This window comes from Rhipicephalus sanguineus, chromosome 1, assembly GCF_013339695.2.
Source record: "Rhipicephalus sanguineus isolate Rsan-2018 chromosome 1, BIME_Rsan_1.4, whole genome shotgun sequence".
NCBI classification, from domain to species: Eukaryota; Metazoa; Arthropoda; class Arachnida; order Ixodida; family Ixodidae; genus Rhipicephalus; species Rhipicephalus sanguineus.
The window spans coordinates 139,268,784-139,292,752 of NC_051176.1; the positions used below are offsets into that span (position 1 = coordinate 139,268,784).

Genomic DNA, 23,969 nt, shown 5'->3' on the forward strand with positions numbered 1-23,969 from the left:
ATCCTAATTAACACGACTTCAGTGTGTAAGGTCTTGATTATCTTGGTTTAAGCTCCTAATTAGCGCAGTGTTAATTAGCTCTAATTGCTGATGCTTCAATTACAGCGGCGTTAATTACTCAGGTTTAATTCGCAAGGTCCTGAATAGTACAGAGGTCATTAGCATAATTCTAATTAGCACGACCCTAATTAACACGATCTCGGTGAGTAAGGTCATGATTATCTTGATTTTAAATACATGCTTCTAATTAGCGTCGTGTTAGTTAGCATGTTCTTAATTACCTTGTTCCTAGCTTTACACGACTTCATTAGCATGGTCTTAGTAAGACGTGGCTTAGTTTGCTCGGCTTTCGCATGATTTGGCCTAATCAGCTTCGTCATAGCACGTCCTGACTTAGCTAGGTGTGCCGCCCAGCCAATTAGCTAATCAGCCGGGCGCACGTGCTCTGGGAGCGAGCAGACGATGAAGAAGAGAATGACGAGGGCGCGCGCCGGCCGAGCAACGCGCTAGAATGTACAGGCCGACCATGGTGATTATACACATGGCCTCGGCGATTAGCTCTAGCCGCCGTGTTATAAGGCACTCGGTCGGAACTAATCTCAGAGGGCACGGTGCTGATTATCCTAAAGGATACTTAGTGCAGACATTAAACGCTTGAAAATGAATTCAAACGGCCCGCGCACACATAAAAAATATAGTTAGTAGAGCTTTCTGCCACTTTTCTTGCATGGATGCACTTCTGCACTCAGTGCAACGACAAACAAATGAAAGAAGTTTGACGACACCACCCAACCTTCTCGACCGCCCTTGACGTGACGCCGCGTTCCATCGCAACCAATGGAACGGAGCGCGCGCTGAGGGATGGATTTCACCTTCTCGTACTATTAGCTCGTTCAAAAGGGGGTGTCGCCAGAGCTCGGAAAGATACGGAGTTTCGCCAATCTCGGACCATCCTGCATAGCACCCCAGGCCAACGATTCCTCTGACTCTGAACTCAAATAATGCGGCGGCATCAGGCTGCAAGGGCGGACACAGCCATCTCCCTGATGATTTATTTATTTATTTATTTATTATTTATTTATTTATTTATTTATTTATTTATTTATTTATTTTTGCGGTGGATACGTCGATTCTCTTCTACAATGTATTGCGTGTTTTCCCTAGAAATGCACGCAACGATGACGTCCGTCAACATAACATACTGACTGACACAGCAAACCCAGTATCGAGCTTTTAATTGTTTTTACAGTAAAATAGCGGCTTCTTCACGAGCGGGAGGCAACTAAAGAATATCAGTTGCAGTAAGCACTTGTAATGGCGGGTGAAGTAGGCGCATAGTTGTCCCTCCAAGGTCTTCATGTATATAGTTTTTTTTTTTTTCATGTATATAGGCCACCCGTCCAATATACGACTACGATTTCGTTTGGGCTTGTTTAAGATAGAAAGGAAAGCACAGTCGAATGAATGGCCCGTGCTGTCAGAGTAGAGCCGCGTAATCGCCCTGAATTAGCAGGTTGCGGTTTAAAGGCCTGTCCGGGCCGTCGGCGGTCTGAGGTATGCAGCGTGAGAGCGAGTGCTAGATTACGTGCCTGACTTCAGCGCGTAAATTACGCAGCTTGGAAAAAAAAACGAGAGAGTAAGAAAGCAAAGAAACAGAGGTCCACCAGACGCACTCTCAGTTTGTCGCCACATATAGGGAAGGGGAACGTGGTCAACTCAGAAACGAAGGAGAGAACAACACCTGTAGGTAAACTACCAATCTAATATTTCTTCCTTTCTTACCTTTTTGACTGGTTGAGAACCTTAATGGAGTATCCACTGCCCTTACTTGAAGAAGAGGTTCTTGTTCATAACCCAGTAGCCTATATTTCTAAGTTAAAAAGAAAAGAGGTGGCGGGGCTGCCATTCAACTGAAGGTGGAATGACCCAGAGCGCTCCTTCAAATTAAAGGGACACTAAAGAGCAAAACGATTTTTCTCGCATTAGTAAAGTAGTCTTCCACGATACCAAAAACGCCACGCTTTCTGCGCGAAGACGCTTAATAAGCGAGAAAACGCGCAAAAATAAAATACAGGTGGCGACGCCACCTTGGAATTCCCGCACCATTTGCCGTGACGTCACATATTTTTGACGGCGCCTGCTTGGGCCTGCGTAGTTCCTAATCGGTTAAATCGAAGTACATTGTCCTCTGAGGGGGCCAGAGACGTGACATAACGAGTTTGTAGAAATTTCGTCGAGCCAGTGGCGCCAAAATACGTTAAATGATCTTTGAAGTCTTTTACGTCACGAATTACAAAGTTCGGCGCGAAATTTAAAAATGAAACTTTGAACTTGGTTTTCTCCTCTAATAATAAACCTATGGTGGTGAAATAAACTACACAAGAGTTCTCCGAGCACACTTTATCAATCTAAACCAATTCATTGTTTCTCTTTAGTGTCCCTTTAACCATTATTACGATACAGCACACTCGTTTCATCATACAGCACATTAAACTGTGGCTGCTGCCAGTTCAACATTTATATGTATACTCGTTTTGTCAAATACATACAATTTACACCATCTTAACCTTCGCGCTCTTATGTTCAAAGCGTACAGGCCAGGCCCACAGGAGTTGCTTTGGCTCGGAGTGACACCTGCGACAACCGTTATTGCTAGATGCCGTCAAATTACGATGTATGTTATATATTACCACGTGCTGGGAGTCTGAAGAGAGAATTGGCCGTTTTTTTCTGGACTCTCGAATTATACGTGCGCGGGTGTGCGTATACAAGTGTCAGATTTACTTCAGACGTAATGCCGTTCCACCAGTCGCCGCTGAGCCTGTCATTTCCAGAAAGGTGAGCGATGCTAGCCGCGAAGGTTGATCTTCGATCCAGTACAACGCTCACACAGCTGTAGGGAACGCCTCTTGCGCCACAGCCTACGGACCTCTACTACTCTGTCCGTGTGTGATGTGCTACGTTGTGCTGTGCCTACATCGACTCCCCCCATCCTTGCATTTTTTTCGTCCTCCACAAAGGCGCGGGCGTTGCATCCAAACTCGTATCGTACCTCAAATAGCGGGAAGAACCGTCTGCCACTGTTACTGATTTATACAAAACGCTGGGTCATTTTACCTAAGAGTAAGCTTCACTGCACACATAGTTACCTTGCAGAGAAGTCAACGAAATGTTCCTTTATCACCTATTCGCATAAAAACAAGGACTTGAGATTTACTTTTCGTTTTTCTTTTCGTATTTCTTTGTCTTTTGCCCTTGTTTTCGCGATGAAGCGCCGCGGTTACGTAGAAAGCCACAACTTTACCCTCCTTCCGCAAAAGACACTTAGTTTAAAGTGTTAGTAGAAAATATAACTATGAACAAGAACACGTAATATTTGCAATCGACTGTTATGATCCTTGTTTGTTTGCGTATGTCCCGTCAGCGTAACTACAAACATGGGCAAATAGAAAAGGACTACGACAGAACGGTATGCTGGGCGAGTTGGTAATACGTACTTCGATCTAGACCGCGATAATACACGGGACGACGCTACTAAGAGTGTCGATCCACTTATGCGTCACGACATTCTTTTGTAAAGTCCTGCGAAATTTCACTCTGTTGATCCAACAAAGTGAGTAGGATGCCTTCGCCTTGTTGGCTGCCACGGCCTTCCTCAAAAGTAGCAAACCTTTCTTCCGGGACACTCGAAAAAACACTACTGTTGACTCTACTGCAATACCTATGCAACGTTCGACTCAGATAAAAAAAAAAAGTACTCTGGCTAGATTCGTTGCGGTCATAGTTCGAATCCAGCCATGCGGGGTATCAGCTATGGTAAGACCTTGAGGTAGCGGGTTCGTAACTTCACCTCTCTCGCCTCTAAGAAGCCTTGAAGCAATCGCGCTGAAAAATAAACACATTGAAAAGGAGTATAGCGGCAGGCACAAAAGAAGCTATGTACTCGAATGTTGGCAGTGAGCAGGCGGAAGAGTAGCACCCAGCGTGGAAGCGAACAATGGACGTTAGGGTCGGCGGGTTTCACCTTTCTCCGGCGGGGGGCGCCCATACAACTCACGCCTTGAGGATGGCGAGCAGCGTCTCGGATGCGCGGCGGTTTCCTGGACCTTCTCTGGAAGCGGCCGCGCCGCGCCACTGCCCTCCAATGCGATGTCGGTCAAGCGCGTAAACGTCTGGCCTTTGTCGAGTGCTTCCGTATGCAGCCGCTCTCGTTCCAAGCACCGTGATGGATGGTCAGCCGGCACTCGCAGCGGTTTGCTACGCAACCGGCCACCCCGCTACGCTGGTGCACACACACACGCACATAGTTGGGCGGCGCATTGTCCGCGGCGCCGGGCGCTGGACAACGACAAAGCAATCGAACGGTACTCTTTCTTTCGCCGACCGTGCACTCGGGGCCTCCGGCTGCTGCTGTTCCGGTCGGCGCGCTTTGCTGATCGCCGCACGTCCCCGGTGGCCCTGCTCGCGGTGCCATCATCTACACGCCACGTCCTCTAGAAAGGGTTCGGCGTGTATTCGCGGCCGCATTTCCCGCCAGATCTCGCAGCATGCCAGACGAGAGCTCTGACCGACGTGATTACGCATAATCAAGATGGAACACCCCCATTGCGGCGGCCCGACTGCCTGTATACTCATGTATGTGTCCCTGGGAGCAGCGGAGTTCTTGTTGAGCTATTATGTACGACGCGAAACAGTTGTACCGGGGCCGATTACCGTGTCCTCCGTCGAGTGTCCCGAGCAAGCCACATTTCCAACCGCTCAGCCGCAAGCATTCAATCGAAGCCTATTTCTATGTTTCAAAGTGCGGGGAAAGACATATTTAGCAGTTGCGGCGCATGTGTAAATCGCATAAGTTGACAAGTCACAATGAAATCTTTCCCGTTATAAACTGAGCCGACTGAAATGGATGTTGTATTACAATGACCTTGTCTCATGAGTATATCTTTTTTTTTTCTGTTTAGGCTTGAACATTCGCAAATATGCGTACAGTCGACAATGCAACGAAACGTCCTTCGATCGGTGAAAAAGTCCAGTTTTCTTCAGTTTTGATCAATAAACAAGTTGTAGCTTTGCAGTTATTGCGAATAACGAAAGTTTACACACTTTCGACAGGACGAAGAAAGAAACTTGCCCTTTGCGGCAACTTTCAGAAGATGATGTCGCCACTCCCGTCGTCAATCTCGTTCAAAACTTCATCAAATGAAATTGACAGCGCAGTGCAAATATGGTACATTCTAATGTTAATTGCCGGCATTAAATTAGCGAATGCTCACATTGCACACATCAAAATTTTGCATATATTTACTCGTTACAACATAAGCAATGTTTTTATTCACTTACAATACGCCGCCTATAATATACTGAGAAACGGATATCATCCTGTCCCGTCTCGAGTGCACGATGTGCCGGATTTTTAGACATCGCTGAATGAACGTTACATGAAATTTTGTTTTCTTTTCACTTCGTAAAAACTGCTACCTTAAATGTTTAATTTTGTCACATTCTCATCTAAATTCATCCTTTTTCTTTTCGTCGCGTCCACGGGACTCGTAGTAGCCCCAAAACAGCCATTTTATGTTTGTTTTCTTTCGACCTTAGGCTAGTGCTCGTTTTATTTTGACTTTGACCACGTCTAAAGCAAGAATAGCCAGAAAAAATTTGAAAAAAAAAATACTGGGGGACTACGCGCTATTTCCAGTATAAATTTTACAACGAATCTGTTTGCGGGTTCATCAATTTTTGTGTGTGTGTGTGTTTGTGCTTCAACTATTAAAAAAACAAAAGCCGATCCCGGAGATGGCGCCATACCGGGTCGAACCGCAGTGGAAGGAGGCTTCAAGCCCTTTGCCAATAATCATAGGCGTGCGCACAGGGGGTGGGGGGCAGGGGGGGGGGGCGCGAAATCTGATCCATACATTGACCCCCCTAGTCACCTAAGAGGAGGGGGGGCCGCAAAATCTGGCTCGTACATTGACATAGTAGGGGGGGGGGGGCGCTGCGATGAACCTTCGCCCCCCCCCCCCCCCCGATGGGGAACTCTGCGCACGCCTATAATAATAATAATAATAATAATAATAATAATAATAATAATAATAATAATAATAATAATAATAATAATAATAATAATGCTTCAGAACATGGCGCCTCCGGCAGGGGTGACGTCACTGCTTTTACGTATACCAAAGCAGCAGCTGCCGAACCGGGAATCCCATTTGTGTAACTCCAGTCACACCCAAGTGTGACATCGAGAAGTTTATGACCACGCACTTTCCCTGGGTTAACCGTGATGACACTACACCAGTGATCACTGTTGGAGGCTTCAATGTGGACATCTCAAAACCAGACAAGAAATGGTTCACTCAGTTGGTGCTAGAGGAGTTTAGTTTGTAGTGCCACACGAACCCGAGTCGCCCAACTGCTCTACAACAGTACAATATGTAGACTAAACTTTGGCCAAGATTCTGTCTAAGCTTGTAACCGAACCAATCAGTGTATATCGCAGTAATCGCAAAGCTAACGTCACCACTATTGTGAAATTATTGAAAATAAATGCCCGTTGACTAGACCTGCGCTAGAGCTTCACTGGTTATCCACCTTTACAGAGTGAAATGGCTCCAAAGCAACTTTTATTGAGCATCTGTCGCGCATCTGTCCTGGCTACTATGTTCAACTCCTCTCCCTACGGAAAAACTTGAAGTGACTGGATTCAACAGCATTATCTGAGTAAAAGATACTGCGACCACAGCTACATTCATTGCATCCACGTGGAAGGAAAACCGCTTGCTGCGTACGAGCTGTATTGCAGGGGATTTTCTGGCTGAGAGATAACATGAAGGCGAAGGCGGTGGTATCCTTCAAATGTCCGCGCCACTTGCTTGGCGCTATTACGTTTCATTGGATAAAATGGCAACCAATTTCCCGCAATACTATAAAATAAGATTACAAACGCGCTGGCTTTCATAAAATAAGATTCGATATTGTCTCATCTTGAGTCCTTTCAATTTACCGCAGATTATCGGCGCGAATTCATTCTTTCCTATAGAGGCAATTGTACACTCGGAGGCATCAAAGATACCGCAATTTCAATTTTTCAGCAAATTTAACACTTCTCGCTAACAAACACTAGGATATGTCTTAATAGCTGGCAACATTGAGGGGTAGAAATGCGACCAGCGCGAAAGCAGGACACAGAGGAAACCCATGGCACCGGCGTTGCGTCTCGGTTCCGTGTTGGCTTTCTTTGAATCAGAATGTTATCGTACCAACAAGCCCGGCTAACAACAGTTTTGAACGTCGAGGGAGAAAATTCCGGAGCTTGGCGGAGGATTACTGTAATATTGCTACAGGGCTGCTTAATAAGCGGGAAATACTGTCTTTTATAATATTGTACTGAAAGATTTCAAGCTTTCCCACATAGGAGCTGGAGTGTCTCGCATCGTTGAAGGGGTGCTCCACTATATCCCCACACATAATGCCGCTGCAGATAAATTTAACGAATCGTAAGCCGTGACTGCATATAACGACATGTCACACAGGACACTTTACTCTTCGTGTGTACAAATTGATAATAATCACCACACGTAGTACGGCACAGCTAGCCTACAGCGATGCTCACAAAGACAATTTACGCTTATTATTCTCCCCGTCATCCGTTGACATAGCTATAAAGATTATACCGTCGCGACGTGGTCGAAAAGAACGCCTCCTGTTTTTTTACAGGCGCGGCATTCTTAACACCGTTTATACGCCGCAACGTACAAGGTCATCAAAAGAGAGCCGCTTAATTGCCGGACGAAGACAGACGCACGCTCACCGTCGTAGCACACCCCGTAAGCGTCGCACGAAGGGTCAGGCGAGTCGGCGAAGACGGGCGACTTGGTTGAAGTCCTCGTTTCGCTTGGTGGACTCTTGAGCGTGCCGGGCTTGGCCGTGTACTGCCTCGTGCTGTCTGCGAGCAACACGCGAAGGGGAGACATGCATCGCGTCAGCCAACGCACATGCGGCGCCAGGCAGAGCGCACATAAAGCAGCCGCGGCGGCCACTTGGCTCGGACGTGAACGGGATAGCAGTGTCTGCAGCCGCCTGCTGCTGCTGTAGTACGCTGCCGGGTCAGCGCCGACCTTAGCCGGCGCGATTGTCCCCGCCCGGGGATGCGCGGCACACTTGAATGCGCCATAAAGGAAGGCACTCCGAATGACCGTTCTCTTTTGCTTTGTTTGTATACTCTTCACCCACATTTAACGAGGCGTTGGCGAACTACAGTGGTTAGCCTGACCTGTAATCTCGGCGCGAAATTAATTATTAGGCATGAAGAAAAAAATAGCGATAAAAATTGACACACCCAGCCTTCCGCCGCTCACAATAAACACCACTGGCTACCAGGCCTGATATGATAGCGTGGCTCCTTACTAATTCTAACCACATTACTCCGGCTATAAAATGTTAACTGAAACCTCGGCGCTCGCGATAGTTACTTATTTACTATTTATTTTACTTCTGCCGTCATCACACTACCCCTCTCGTAGACACTATAAGGAAAGCACTATAAGCATTCGACGGTGTCGACCCGTCCATGTCGCGCTCGGCCATATCCGTGCTGCAAGATTCCTTGGTCGAGTACGTCAGTGTCGCATACGGTTACTCGTTTATGAGGATGTCCCATGCATGGCATGCAATGCAGCCACATGCAAAACACACACACACACACACACACACACACAAACACACGCACACACACACACACACACACACACACACACACACACACACACACACACACACACACACACACACACAGCGTGGATAGCGCGCCGGTGAAATGACCTTCACAAGGGCGGTAAATCGGGCTATTTGGTTGCTCGTGATCGGAAGACACAGCGCAGAACAACGGACGAACACACAGAGACAAACGAGCGCTGACTTCCAACTGACTTATTTTTGCAGAAACACACAATTTAGGCCTTCACATAGCAAGTGATCTCTCGTGGTCAAAACACCTTGACAAAGTGCTAGCAAATTGCAGGCGTAAGTTATTCTTTTTAAGGCGTGTATTAAAATCGTCCACACCAACAGTACGTTTGTTGGCATATAAAACACTCGTCCGTCCTATTTTAGAATACGCCGTCATTATATGGGACCCGTTCACTAAAACCGACATAGCAAAACTAGAAAGCTTACAGAAAAAGGCTGTTAGATTCATCTACAATACGTATGGCCGCACTTCAATCACTAACCTCGTATCTCAAAGGGGCCTACCTGCTATAAGTCATCGAAATCGTGTAGGTCGCCTAAAATTCTTTTTTCAGTTAATAAAAGGTCAGTACAAGATCGACACGTCACATCTTGCATATACAACAGGTTACGCTACCAGGCACACACACTCACAAGCTGTTACTCCATTCACTACACGTGTTAACTGTTTCAAGTACTCTTTCTTTCCTCGAACGATAGTCAACTGGAACAAACTGCCCGATAAAACTGTTACACAGGACTCGCTATCGCAATTCGAGTCACACCTTCAGTAGCTAGCAGTTTTCCTTGTCTGGCTGTGATGTTTCATGTGCTTTTTTTTTCTTTTTATTTCACTTGTGCTAACGGATTCTCTGTTCGATTTGAAAATTGTTAGAATAACGTCACTTGCCTTTTTATTTTGTTCTTGAAAGCGCATGTGTGAAGAAATTCATACGATCGTTTCCCATTGCTATTTTCTGTTGTGTGCACCTATTATGTACCACGCTGCCAAGATCTTGAAAAAAGATCGCAGTACCTATAAATAAATAAATAAATAAATAAATAAATAAATAAATAAATAAATAAATAAATAAATAAATATATTTATAGCACTGACATATCTCAAGGAACAGAGAATCACATCATGCGTGATTTTCTGTTCCTTGTGACATGTCAGTGCTATGAACTGCGCGTTTCTTAAAAAGTAAACTAGTTGGAACTCAGCGCTCGTTTGTCTCTGTGTGTTCGTCGGTCGTTTCTGCGCTGTCATTTACAATGGTGAAATAAACACGACTGCGCCGTGCCGAACTTGCATTCAAAATGCTATACATGCCTCATTTTACTGTCGCATATGCGTATACGCCACAACAACCTGGAGCGTTCGAGCACACTCACTTGTACAGCGCGACTCCAGGTAGATGCCCTTAGTCTCGCCGGTGTCCAGCAACGGCAGCGGCGGGCTAGAGCCCGCGAAAGTGGCCGCCCCGTCGGGCAGCATGAGGTGGTCGACGTGGAAGACTGAACAGGAGCCCTGCATGGCGCCATCCTGGCTAGGCTTGTACAGCACCGAGCGGCACACGAAGTCGTTGTCCACAGTGCAGGCGCGCAGGCACTCCGACTTGCTGTTCACCTGTGCGATACCAGCAGCGGGGACGTGGTGGTTGACGACAAAGCCGGTGGTCTCACAAGTTTCCAGGCCATACAGCACTCACGCGCGGACTGAACGTATACACCTTTGATCACTGGCTCTGACGCGCTTTCCAGGTGGCAGTGCAAACATATTACCGCACTAAGTCAACTACCAGTTGAGGCAGGCACTGCCGCACAACTTCTGTTAAGACACACAAGCAACCATGCATTTCATATTACAGGTTGAGCGGCTTTTCTGGCAACAGTCAATCAGTTATCCTGCACAAACAATACAAAAAACGCAAAAAAAAAACATATCATTCGGTACATGAATAAGGCCGCCAGCATGTTGTTGTTTGGTCTTGTTGAGAAACCACGAATATTACCAGAATGTCTTTTTTTTTTCTTTTTTTGGCGAGAGGGGATGGGGGAGATATAAAGATAGAGAGAGAAGGAGTGTAGGGTAGCATACCGGTCCTTCTAGACTGGTTAACATCCCTGCCTTTCCTTTCTCTCCTTCTCCTCCTCCTCCCTTCTTCTTTTGGCCGTGATATCCAATTTAATAAAAACTAGCTAAACTGTAGTTGTTTTCTAATTGGCCAAAATTAGATAGATAGATAGATAGATAGATAGATAGACAGATAGATAGATAGATAGATAGATAGATAGATAGATAGATAGATAGATAGATAGATAGATAGATAGATAGATAGATAGATAGATAGATAGATAGATAGATAGATAGATAGATAGATAGATAGATAGATAGATAGATAGATAGATAGATAGATAGATAGATAGATAGATAGAAAGAAAGAAACAGTTAAAGTGCCTTTGGTTCCCAAAGAAACGATTAGCATTTAATAGATACCCATGCTGCCGACACTCGGTAATGCTACGCTCTTTTACATCATGCGAATTATTTCATAGCTCTGTGACTCAGTTTGGTAGTAATTGGTCTCCACGCTTGATAGATAAAAGAACCGAATTTCTACATCCAGGTTAAGCTGCACAACACAGAATCAGTAATTGGCACGTTTTAAATAATTTGTTATATTTGAAAGCCTGCCTTAAGGCAAATTAAATGCTGAGAGAGAAAAAGAAAAACACGTTTGCAAGATAACTGAAGTACGCAAACAACCGCCGCTGCAGTTCAGTGGCGGCATTACAGACTTGAGCGCATAGCTTCAAGCACAGAAAGTGAAACTGAAACATTACTGCGAGACGGCCTAGTTGTAAAAAATCATCTTTACGGTGTGCTTTAGTGCGCAGAAATTGCAAAGATGAAAGTGAAATGTTTGTGCGCTCTACAGCGCGAGTCCCTTACTTATAGTATAGTAGCGCTCCATCTAAGCGTGAGAAAACGTTTCTTACTGTAGCTGTTTTTCATGGATTGATAACCGATGGGAAAGTTGGCATCCGGTAACCTGACACTGGTGCGCCACAGTTTCTTATATAGCTTAAAGGGCCCCTGACAGCCGATTTTTTGTTTGTGACATTTATGTTGTAATAAGTAGGTCTAAGTCTTGCAATCACGGAATGACACCGTAAATCCTCCAACGTGATGTCTAAATAATCCTAGCAGCGTTAATTGTGGTCATTTTTAGTGTAGGTTCAAAACGCGCGCCGAAAGAGGATAAGAAACTAGCGCCGCGCAGCGGCGGTCGCGCCTCGGGGCACGCGTGATGACGTGCGCTCAGTATTGGGTGACGTCAGCCACGCACTTGTTGAACTGCCAGTTGGAGAACCCACACACGGAGAGTTCACGCTGCCTGCCGACACGTACCGAAGAAGGAGAAGGTGGGAGGAGCAAAAAGCAAACATGTTTCGCAATATACCGTGCACCACGCATATTTCTGTCTGTGACGTCGACAACACTTGCTTTACCTCTGCAACGTCACAAGGGGCCTACGTCTACGTCATACTAGTGGTTATGTTGATAGGAGTTCAAAATTCAGATGAGCACTCAGGCTTACTTTAAAACCAGATTAAAATATCTTAAAGGCAACGCTCGTCACTCGTAATCGGTCAGAAGTGACCCCGCATGCAGGACTATCAAACAACACAAGCATCTCGAGTTTCCAAATTCGGTGTCAGGGGTCCTTTAACTAGTGTGACCTCTTTCCTTCTCTTCTTGCTTTCTTTTTCGTATTAGATAACGTGTTTTAAACGAGTACCGTCTATCTGAAAGCATCGGCATTGTTCTTTATTTACTTCTTGACAGCCTATAATTTCCGGAGTGTCGGCGATAATCCTCCTTCGGCGAAAACCCTTCCCACATTTTTAAGCAAGTACAGGTTAGTACAAGTCTGATCTTACTGCTCGGTACAACGCCGTGCATGGCAATTCGATCGCGGATTTTGCTGCTGTTGCCGCCGATACTACGCCTGACTTGACGCTCGAGCTATTCGCCTCGAGATCTTTGAGTGGCGCCCTCTCGCGTGTGACGTCAGCTGAGGGACTCGGGTGCCGGTCGGCGCAAGGTTTGGTCGGCGTGCGTGCCCTCGCTACGTAAAGGCTGCTCGACGCTGCCGGTCAGTCTCTGCTGCTCGAGTTACTGAAACATTAGTGGTCAAGTTCATAAAACAACTTGTACTGAATTTTAAAGCAAAATGCTCCACAAAAGCGAACAGAGTTGCCGTCAAGAGCACGATCAGTTTCGATTTCTCCCAGTGTCGTCTGCTAGCCAAGCCGTATACATGCATCTGCATATTTGCAGTGGAATTCTTGTCGTGACTGCTTTATGACCGTGCATGGCCCACTCATAATGACTTGCCAGCCCGTTTTCGATCACTGACTGTAGCCTTTGGACTTCGGCTTGCAATGTTTGCATACAGCGTGCTGCGTGTGTTCAGTTGCCAAGCCTGTTCCGTCTGTTCAGTTCTGTTGTTCGTAGCTTTAAGCGCATGAAAAACGACGTGTGATGTCATTCAAATAAATTAAGTGATCCTTGCGCGCGACAACCTTTGATCAGATCCAAGTTATCAGCAGCTGCTTGGAAGCTCGTCATAATACTTAAAATTTAGACGAGATGATTTGGAAGATTGGGAGCACGATGAACAAGGGGATTCCCGACGGTGCTATGAAATATTTACAGGTTTTCCGGAGTTCTTTTATGCAACATATTTTAATCCCTACTTTGATAAATCGAATTTTTCTGACTCGTTCACCGTTGTCTGAAACTTCGCTGAACAGAATTAGTGTAATCATACTAACGTAGATAAATACAAAAAATTCTTATCGGAAAGTCGTAATAAGATGCATTTGGAATAAAAGAGAGTAAATCACTCGCAACGGTCGAGTCCTGATAAAGCGTGGTGTGATCATTGTACGAAATAATATTCAATCTTGGATCCCCCGGCGGCTTAAACTCCTCAGGACCTATATCAATAAAGTTTTTGACTGACTGACTGACTGTCCAGCGCGGTAATGAATAGCAATAAATGGCCAAATGGGCCAAAAATGGGGTGGGAAAGAGCGTCATTTCTCCTTTTCCTGGCCCCGTTCACCGATTATTCCTACTTTTTACCAAGTTGCACTATCGGCGTTAAATAAAATGCTAACAGCGGAGCGCGTGACCCAAACGCTAGCAACGGTATAGCGCGCGCCGTTCAGTCATCACCATTGACAGGTGCGTGCATCAGTTTAGGCAGCTTTGCGCGATCGAAAGCATTAATATGGCGCACGAGCGGCAGACCGCATCAGCGTATCAATCTCTAATCATGAGGGTGCAAACTACACCACGCGAACCAACTGCTCGCGTTTGACTCGACTCCGGCAGTACGTGCAACAAGTTTTAATACGCCGTACCAACTCGCCAAATCCACGCCGTTTGTCCGGAACAAACGACTTGTCGGTGAACTTATCAATTTTTTGTCGACATACGTTTTGTATACACAGGTTCACATGACTAAAATTGTGAGTGAAGTGTGAAATTTAGTTCTACTCAATTTAAGTGCTGCTTATACTACGCCAAGTTTTACGAATAAATCCTGAAATTGATCGCACTTCGCTTCCAGAGCTACGTAGAATCTCGTTAACTTGCATGGCGAGACGTTCGCGCTCTCAGGTAGGATATTTTAACACCACCTTGCCCGATGAGTTACACTACAAACTCGGGGGCATGATCTGGACCGCGATGGCTGTGGGTATAAAGAATATACATTAAATGTAAACGTTTCTTAACCTCCTGAAATTTTGACAGCCATCTATATATAACAATATAAGAAAATACAGCTGGGTGATTCCACGTAAGATCGAACAAACGATGGCTGGTCGACCTCTCAAATTTATTTCAAAATTTTATATATTATTGCCTGATGAGTGGAAAGAATAGATCCGCAATTTGTTTTGCCGCCAAAATTTTTTTCGAACCACAGGAAATCAATAATGACGAAGAGGTGGAGAGGAGCGCTCATCCGCTCTGCTGTTTTGGCCAACTTTCGTTATGAATTGCACAAAATATATTAAAGTTAGGTAGCTGAAATTTATTTACCTAAATATATGCATGTTTTTGCTCCTGCTCAAGTATTTTTAGTGTTTATGTGTAGTGTAGATGTTTTTATAAAAAACCTCAAAAATGGCCCAATCGGCAAAATTTTCTTTACTTTGAAGGTCTTTATCTCAAAAATGCCTTGTAGCAGAGGTACGAAAATTCGGCATTACGTTCTTCGCATGCGTATCTACCAAACTGCCAAACCTTGTATTTATATAACTTTTCAGTAAAGAGATATGATCGGGCTAAGTTCAAGAAAACACCGAACAATGAAAACTTCTGACGACAATTAAAAAAAAAAACATTTTTTAAATTTCTTAAACTTTGTCCACTTATTCTCCTCCACATCAGCTTTCACAATCATTAAAAACATGTTGCATAATGTCGTTGCACTAATAGTTACGGACCCTCCAATGAGACCCTTAGGCAAGGATGGGCAATTCCGACTTCTTGCCCAGCAAGTGTATAAAATGCAGGCAGGATTGAATTTCTTTTTATTAAAAGGTCAGCAGGTACCTAAAAAGGTGTCGCCGGCACTGAAGACGTTAATTTTGAAATTAGTTCGTCACTGCAGCGGCCACGAGCGCGGAGCTACCGAGTAGGTGCGCGCGCACCCGAGATGCTCGTTGTAAGAGACGGCGCAGTGAGAGCTCGTTTTCGCGTCCTCAGACCGATTGAGTTCGAAACAGCAACACCTCTCGGGTGACTTGAACGCACGTGCACCGGTAGTCGCTGTGATCTGGTTAATTGCGTCGATTTCTTTTTCAGGGGGCATAAGAATGTCATCGTTAAACTGTGCCTTCCGTGAGGATCTTCCGTGAAGTGGTAGCAAAAGCACGCGTAGCACAAGTAGTCCGTCTCACTGACAGTCACTGATCTTTCGGGCGTTAAACGTTCCTTCAAAGCATTTATGTCTAGATCGGTAACTCTGCGAAATTTTGGCTTCATTGCAATAATTAAAGGAGTACTGACACGATTTTGAGACATCGCAAAAGGGACATTTTTTGCTTCGTTGGTATGCAGTGTCCACGCTGTCCACACACTGGAGTCGGAGAACACGTATAAAATATTTTAATTTGACTTTGAAGTATTCGTCGCTGAGCATTTGCAAGCCAGCCACACTGCAAGGACATTATCCCGACTAGTCAAGACAGTTCCTCCGAGTTCGCGAGTTCTGCGTCCTGCATGCAGCCTAAATCGTAGAAATCACTGTCAGGGTCACTGGACGACAATTCACTCATCGTTGTCTATTGCACCACGAGCAGATGACGGATTTCCCGCTAGTACGTCGCGAATTTCTGTATCTCCGTGACGTCACACTGCTATGAAACGACACTGAGAAGCCACCCCCTCGATATCGAAACCGAAAGTGTCTTTTTAAGGTGGCGCTAATTAAAATATATAGGATGCATTCCCAGGCACCACAATAGTCGTTTTACGTTTCTCGACACCAGTATTTTTATTTAGAGCAACAATCCGAAATTTTTTTAAATTCGTGTCAGTACTCCTTTAAGCTTCTTGTGCTTCGAAAGGTAGTCTCCACAATAGACTCATTCAGAGCTATACCTTCTCGTCATGAGACGCACAGGAGGAGTAGAGTAAGAGCAAAGCACAAGAACTATCCGCGCCGAATGAAGTGTGAACAGCGCACCGAATGCGCGGCCAGTTCACGCCGTCTGCTGCCGACATCTAATATAGACAAGCGCATCCGGTTACCGATAGTTTTGCTTTTCTTTCCTTTGACAATCCATATTTTGCTTTGCCACTGGAGCGCCACGTTCATGCTTTCCACTGATCGCAAATGGCGCAGCGCAGTTTCTGTGGCAGCAGCGTGCGTGAAGCGAGCGCTCATAGCTCCCTTATAGAGTTTTCATCTTGCTTCCATCTCCGCCGTGTTATCAGCGCCTAGCTGAGATGCGATCAGAGGGCGGATAGAATAGCGAAGCTCCAGTGCACGTGCGTTCAAGTCACCCGAGAGGTGTTGCTGTTTCGAACTCAATCGGTCTGAGGACGCGAGAACGAGCTCTCACTGCGCCGTCTCTTACAACGAGCATCTCGGGTGCGCGCGCGCCTACTCGGTAGCTCCGCGCTCGTGGCCGCTGCAGTGACGAAATAATTTCAAAATTAACGTCTTCAGTGCCGGCGACACCTTTTTAGGTACCTGCTGACCTTTTAATAAAAAGAAATTCAATCCTGCCTGCATTTTATACACTTGCTGGGCAAGAAGTCGGAATTGCCCATCCTTGCCTAAGGGTCTCATTGGAGGGTCCGTAACTATTAGTGCAACGACATTATGCAACATGTTTTTAATGATTGTGAAAGCTGATGTGGAGGAGAATAAGTGGACAAAGTTTAAGAAATTTAAAAAATGAGGTTTTTTTTTAATTGTCGTCAGAAGTTTTCATTGTTCGGTGTTTTCTTGAACTTAGCCCGATCATATCTCTTTACTGAAAAGTTATATAAATACAAGATTTGGCAGTTTGGTAGATACGCGTACGAAGAACGTAATGCGGAATTTTCGTACCTCTGCTACAAGGCATTTTTGAGATAAAGACCTTCAGAGTAAAGAAAATTTTGCCGATTGGGCCATTTTTGAGGTTCTTTATAAAAACATCTGCACTACACATAAAAAATAAAAATACCTGAGCAGAAGCAAAAACATGCATATATTTAGGTAAATAAATTTCAGCTACCTAACTTTAATATATTTTGTGCAATTCATAACGAAAGTTGGCCAAAACAGCAGAGCGGATGAGCGCTCCACTCCACCTCTTCGTCATTATTGATTTCCTGTGGTTCGAAAAAATTTTTGGCGGCAAAACAAATTGCGGATCTCTTCTTTCCACTCATCAGGCAATAATATTTAAAATTTTGAAATAAATTTGAGAGGTCGACCAGCCATCGTTTGTTCGATCTTACGTGGAATCACCCAGCTAGTAATCGAGGAGCGCCATGCTACGCCAGCAAACTGCAATGAAAATGAAGCCCTTCTAGCCAGAGCCTAGCAGACGACAAAAACCGAATCCCTCTGCTTGCGTCACCGGAGCGCCGTTCGCAGCGCCGTCATCGGTGGCGCACGAGGCGGTATCGAACTTCTCGTCAAGAAAGTCCGAGGGAGAGCACGACTGCGAGAAGAAAGTGCCGCCGGTGGCGAGAGCACGAAGCGACGGAACCCGACACGCGGGTAAAGGTAAGTTTCAGCGATTACAGCGCCATGGCAGCGATACTCTTGCACGAGGGAAAAAGACTGCTTCTTGACACGGTCAAGTGGCGTCGAAGCGGTGGGACGGGCGGCGGCCCATCCACCGAAACGCTCGGAGCGGTGCGCGCGCACTGCCCACGGGCCGATGGCGCCGCGCACCGTTATTTCACGCTCTCGCCTGACCTAAACGCCGCCCGGGTGGTGTTGATCGGTTGCGCCGGACGCGTTTGCTCAGCTGTCTTTTGTGCGTGGTCCCCCCGCCGCGCAAAGAGGTGTGCGGTGAACTGAAGCGGCGTGAAACGCCCGTGTCAGTGGCAAAAAAAGAAGCGTTCTTGTCCAGCCACGCCTGACGGTCAAGATCGTCCGTTGTCCCGCACCGAGACGTCCAATCCGGAAACACCGACCGCGTGCCCGCTCGCTCGGTTAAGCTCGCACTCGCGTTCGACGAATGGGGCGCCGACGAGTCACCGCAGGACAACGCTGAGGTGCGATGACGCGACCTCAGTAAGCGCGGGCCCCTCTCGCTTTTGCTGAATAGAACCGGAGTTCTTACAAGAGTAGAGAACAGTATATGATAAAAATAGAAGCTTGTATAAAGAAAAAATAGGTAAAGAAGAGATAGTATTATCTAGTGCAGTATGTAAAACAACCCCTTATTGTTCAAAACGGCCAGATGATTTACCATTATACGTAGATCATCATCATGGGTGCAACAAGAGGCAGGACATTTGTCATCAAATCAAGGACAAAGGTGAAATAATACACCACTCATCGTCTGTGATCACATTTCTTGGTTTACAAAAACCAATGACATTCGCCATGTGCGTATGTCACACGTAGTGGCCGAAAAAACTATGCCCGGCCGTAACCAGTTACACAGTTTACTGTGTAGCGACCTTCTCTTTTTATACTTCATGAGCTCCATTAAAAAAAAAAAAGGTTTCTATAGAACACTAGCGAATTCATTCGTTTACTTTTTTTTACTTTTATTCACTCATTATACAGGGGAAGTACCGACGCGTGAAATAACGGCACGTTGCAAATGTGCATGTGAACTCATTTCAATTGGTGCAGATATCAGGTGCCTGTGTTGGAAAGAAAAACCGCTCTGTCTTTTTCAGTCACGCGTTCTTCCTTTTCATTTTTTCATATTCTATATGAGCAGCTCTTGGTTGTCAAAAATTATCAAACCCATCAAAGCAACGCTTAATAATAGCCTTCGACAACCCTCTTCACCCTTTCCTGCGTCTCATCTAGTCATGCCCCATATGAGCGAACATATGTCACAGAGATATCTCGTAAAGCTGTAGAGAAGAAAAAAAGACAATCCGTAGAGATTAGAAGCCCAGTCACCCATGAGACATGGCTATAGAGACCAGATTTTAGACAATTGCCTGTTTTGTTCCATGCCTTCCTATCGCGTCACTTTGATATATGAGCATGAATTAGAGGTTAAGAAGGGCTTCTATAGTGTTTTTATTGTGCATATAAGGGCCTATTTTTGGCGTTTGTGCCTAAATGCCTACAAGTGCATATAAATGCTTATTTTCAAACTCCGGGCCTATATGAACACTATTTAGCCTCAAGCTTCGCTTTCGTCTCCACTTTGGGACCGTTATTGATGTTACCGGGCAACATTGACGGTTCAGAACTCTATGGGGCTCAACCTAGTCCTCTAGTTCAGCCAACTTCCGGAAACAACCGCTAGCAGCAGTGAAATGGGACGCGCGGGCCTGCATACGCCACCGCGCTGACATGGCGCGAGCGGTTGGCGAGTGCGAAACAGCAGAGAGCAAAGGAAAAAAAAAAAAGAAAAATTTGGTGTGCACGTGGCTTCCTTTTTTTTTGTGATTTACTTTTTAAGGCGTTCACCGACGGGGGAGAAGTCGTCCCTACGCGATTCAGCCCGGCCAATACGAGGCTTCCCTCCATTCTGGTCTTTTAGCGGTCTGGCTATCTGCTCCTGCTCTGCCCTTCCCCGCCGTGCCGAAAAAAAAAAAAAAAAAAAGACCCAGGGGTGTGTTTATTCGACAGTGGACACTTGACTCGCTATGCTGCAGAATAAAAGGAGAGACCGTGTTCTGCGTACCGTGAGGGGAAGATGACAATTGCACGGCTATTTTCAACTGTTGGCGCCTCTGTGCCATCATAAACAATATTTCTTGCTTGCCTGTCGTAGATACAGGTCGCGCACGTCTTTGTTTTGAAGTAATATGCATTTATATAAAAATTTATTGTGCTTATATTAACGACGTTGGAGGCCTAAAGCTTTGTTTTGCCTGCCTATTTGTGGCGCCTAAAACGCGCTTTTTTTAATGCCTAAAAATCCGGCCTCTAGTCATGACCGACTAAAAGTCGCAAGCACCGCACATGCTGCTCCAGAACTGAGTACCTTTGCAACGTTGTTCGCCGCAAGGGTATACAGAAACGGGAAGGAAGGTGTCGTCGATGAAACGCGAAAGGTGTCGCAGAACTCGTTTAATCTAAATTTGATAGTATTAGGTTCGTTTTGAACTGAATACTATCAAACTTGAATTTGAAGTTCGAAATAACCCAGCACGAAGCTACACTCACCAGTAGTTCCTTGTCCGGATAGAAGTTGAGATCAACGTAGTGCGTCACCACGTCTTGCGACACTCCCACTTGAGCGAAGTCGTACGTCCTCATACCCGAGCAGACGGCGCTCGCTGTTTAAGGGCAAAAGATGACGCAGCACAATCAGCAAGAGTAGAGGGAGAGGGGGTACAGCTACGCGAGACGCTGACTCCTGTCACAAAGAAGAAGGCAAATACTTAATTTATTCAAAGTGCGCAAGAAGTAAGAGGGATGACGAAGGAAAATGAGGCTGTAGGTGCGGATACTAACTAGTCATGCCTGCTAATAGTGAAAAAGTGAGCGCATCCTTAAATTATGCGTCTGTTTATCGGAACCTACTGAATTTGTGGTTAAAAATGTCGAAACTTACTCAAACAGAGTTTCGTTTTCATGGCAAGAGGCCGAACGAGAATGGAAAGGAGAAGTAGGAAGGGACGACTGAACTTGAAAAAAAAAGTTGGTGTCACGCTCCCCGGCCCCACGTCATCTCGAGCAAATAGAGAAGACGGCAGATGTTTAGACAAATATTTTCTGAGTGCGAACAAAGCACAGCACTTGAAAACAAATTTAAAACGTACGTCATTTCTAAGAGCAAGGACGTATGTATCTCGAGTAATATTGTAAGTTCAGCTATACGCAACGTTTCCGTCGATGTGAATTAACTTACACAGAACAGCACATGCTTTGGAAGTTGTCCTAAGGGCTTCAGAATCGGAGATGTGGGTATATTACAATGAGAAAACGATATTTTGTATTAATCAATGCAGTAGTCGATCCTAATTCAGGTGTCCTGTTGAAAAAATGCGCTTTAACTTGAAAATATCACAGTTTCAAGGGTGATTAGTAATGTTTTCTAACAAAAAGTGCGCTTTCACGATATTACTATGCAATCTACGGGGTAAATTATCCATTCTTTTTATACGTTCGTGCTGAAAATTGGAAAGATTGTTGCATTACAGGGGCCCTGCAACACTTTTCCATGTAATCATCGAATGGCTTCAGTAAAGCAGTTTGTTACCTCAGGAATCGACTTCTGTAAAATGTTTTAGAATGCGTCAAGTACGAGCGAAGTTACAGGCGTTTGTCGCACGCTTTAAGGGAGTACTGTCACGATCTTGAGACATCGCAAAAGGGACATTTTTCGTTGCCTTGGTATGCAGTGTGAACGCTGTCCACACACCGGAGTCGGAGAACACGTATAAAATATTTTAATTTGACTTTGAAGTTTTCGTCGCTGAGCATCTGCAAGCCAGCCTCACTGCAATGGAGATTATCCCTACGAGTCAACACAGTTTCCCCGAGTTTGCGAGCTCTGCGTCCTGCATGCTGCCTAAATCGCAGAAATCACTGTCAGGGTCACTGGACGACAATTCACTCATTGTTTATGTGCACCAAGAGCAGATGACACATTTGCCGCTAGTACGTCGCGAGTTTCTGTACCCGCGTGACGTCACACTACTATGAAACGTCACTGAGAATCCGCCCCCTCTATACTGAAACCGAAAGTGTCTTTTTAAGGTAGCGGTAATTAAAATATATTCGACGCATTCCCAGGCACCACAATACTCGTTTTAGGTTTCTCGACACCAGTACTTTTATTTAGAGCAACAATCCGAAAAAAAAAATTTAATTCGTGTCAGTACTCCTTTAAGCGCCTTCTCTCTCCTTTCCTACCAGTGAGCGCGCTGAAAGTTACGCAGGGAGGGGGGGGGGGGGGGGTGACAAGGGTGCAAGATGCTACGTCCGTTTCTCAGCGCGAGACGTGACCTTGAATATTTTTTACTTTCCTTCGAACGCGCGGTTTACTTCCAGCGTGATCGCGAGCGAGTGCGCGGGCACGTGGCGGCATCCTGCGGCGGCCGCGGTAACTGTGCAGCTCATGATGCTAAAATCAGCCAATGACCGTGGACGCTGTTTATGGCGCAGTCATTGGAGTCATAGCATCATTTGTCGAGAGAATAGCGAGCGATTTCTAGCTGACTTTGAGAAATAATTGCAAATTCCAGGCGTCGTGCTGCGCTAAATGTTTGGCGCACATGTTTTCAGGAGCCTCGACTGCCGATCGGCAGCATTTTTTTACCGCGCGTTTTCTGACCACACGAGTTGTTAAGTTGGGTGTAGAGGGCTTTGCCGCAAACCTAGCAAGCACTGCGGCGCAGCCGTCCACGTTTTTGTCGACACAAGGAAGGAAGAAAACAAAAGGGGCAGGCAGGGAGGTTAACCAGAAACATGTCCGGTTGGCTACCCTACGCTGGCGGAGTGGGAAAAAAGAAGAGAAACGCTCTCAAGGAAAACAATGAGCTAGTGGACCTAGTGGCACACTGGTAACATTGGCACGATGTTCAAGCCCGTCATCAGATGTTCAAGCATGTCAGCTGTATCACACTGTACCACAATATCGACGAGGCCACCGAATGAGAAAAACATGGAAGAAAGAAACTGCGGGCACCTTCTAGGCAGGCGTTCTCGAAGTAGTCGACACCGATGGCGTCGCCGTACTTCTCCTGGACGCCCGCGTATCGGCGGTCCACGTCGCTCAGGTGGCACTGCAGGGTGACGTAATTGAACTCGGCCGAGCGGCACACGAAGCGGTCCTCGTTGAGGCAGGCCGCCAGGCACGAGTCCTTGCTGGCCGTGAAGAGCACCGCCGTGTCGTGGCCGCGCACCATCTTGTTGGGGAACCGCTCGAACGACCATAGCCGGTCGCAGATTTTCTCTGCGCGCGCGAACGAAAGAAACCCCGCGATGAACCTAGGCTGTTGGCGCTGGAATGGTTTATTTCCTGGCCCTCAGTGTGACTGACCTGAGCGTATGTGGTTCTTGACGAGGTAGTAGAGGTTGACAGCCCTCTGGGGCCTGGCGGTGGGCTTGCGCGCCTGCGTGCTGTTCTGCAGCAGGCAGGTGGTCTCCTGTTGAGGCGCCAGCGGATTGAGCACGAAACTGAAGGCGGCAGCCACACACTCTTTCTCGTCGCGGCACCAGCCTTGGCACTCGTAGAGCGACAGGTTGCGGATCGTGTAGTACGCGCTGCCCGCAAAGTCCAGGTTGGTCAGCTTCTCGAAGCTCACTTTGCCTGCGGTCAACCGACGAATGAATGAATGAATGAATGAATGAATGAATGAATGAATGAATGAATGAATGAATGAATGAATGAATGAATGAATGAATGAATTGTTGCATAGCCGTCATGCAACATGACAAGCGCTGTTTAGCGCTGTCGGCCGGACGCAAGGAAACGGATGAATTCATTTTCGTGTAATTTCTGGTGTAGTAATTTATCTACGAAAACAATGCAAATTGCCATCCAAGTATACAAAG

The 23,969-nt window shown here is 46.0% G+C and overlaps 1 protein-coding gene across 2 annotated transcripts in view; it reads right to left on the reverse strand.

The window, feature by feature from the left end:
• The window catches only part of LOC119399011 (uncharacterized), a 68,235-nt gene that overhangs the window by 25,649 nt on the left and 18,617 nt on the right, over positions 1–23,969 (reverse strand). For both annotated transcript variants that reach the window (XM_037665837.2, XM_037665829.2), the window contains exons 2-6: positions 23,455–23,724; positions 23,101–23,367; positions 20,631–20,743; positions 10,126–10,360; positions 7,814–7,948 (exon numbers count right to left, since the gene is read on the reverse strand). In XM_037665837.2, the coding sequence (XP_037521765.1) occupies positions 7,814–7,948; positions 10,126–10,360; positions 20,631–20,743; positions 23,101–23,367; positions 23,455–23,724 (1,020 nt within the window). The remainder of the gene's footprint in view (positions 1–7,813; positions 7,949–10,125; positions 10,361–20,630; positions 20,744–23,100; positions 23,368–23,454; positions 23,725–23,969) is intronic.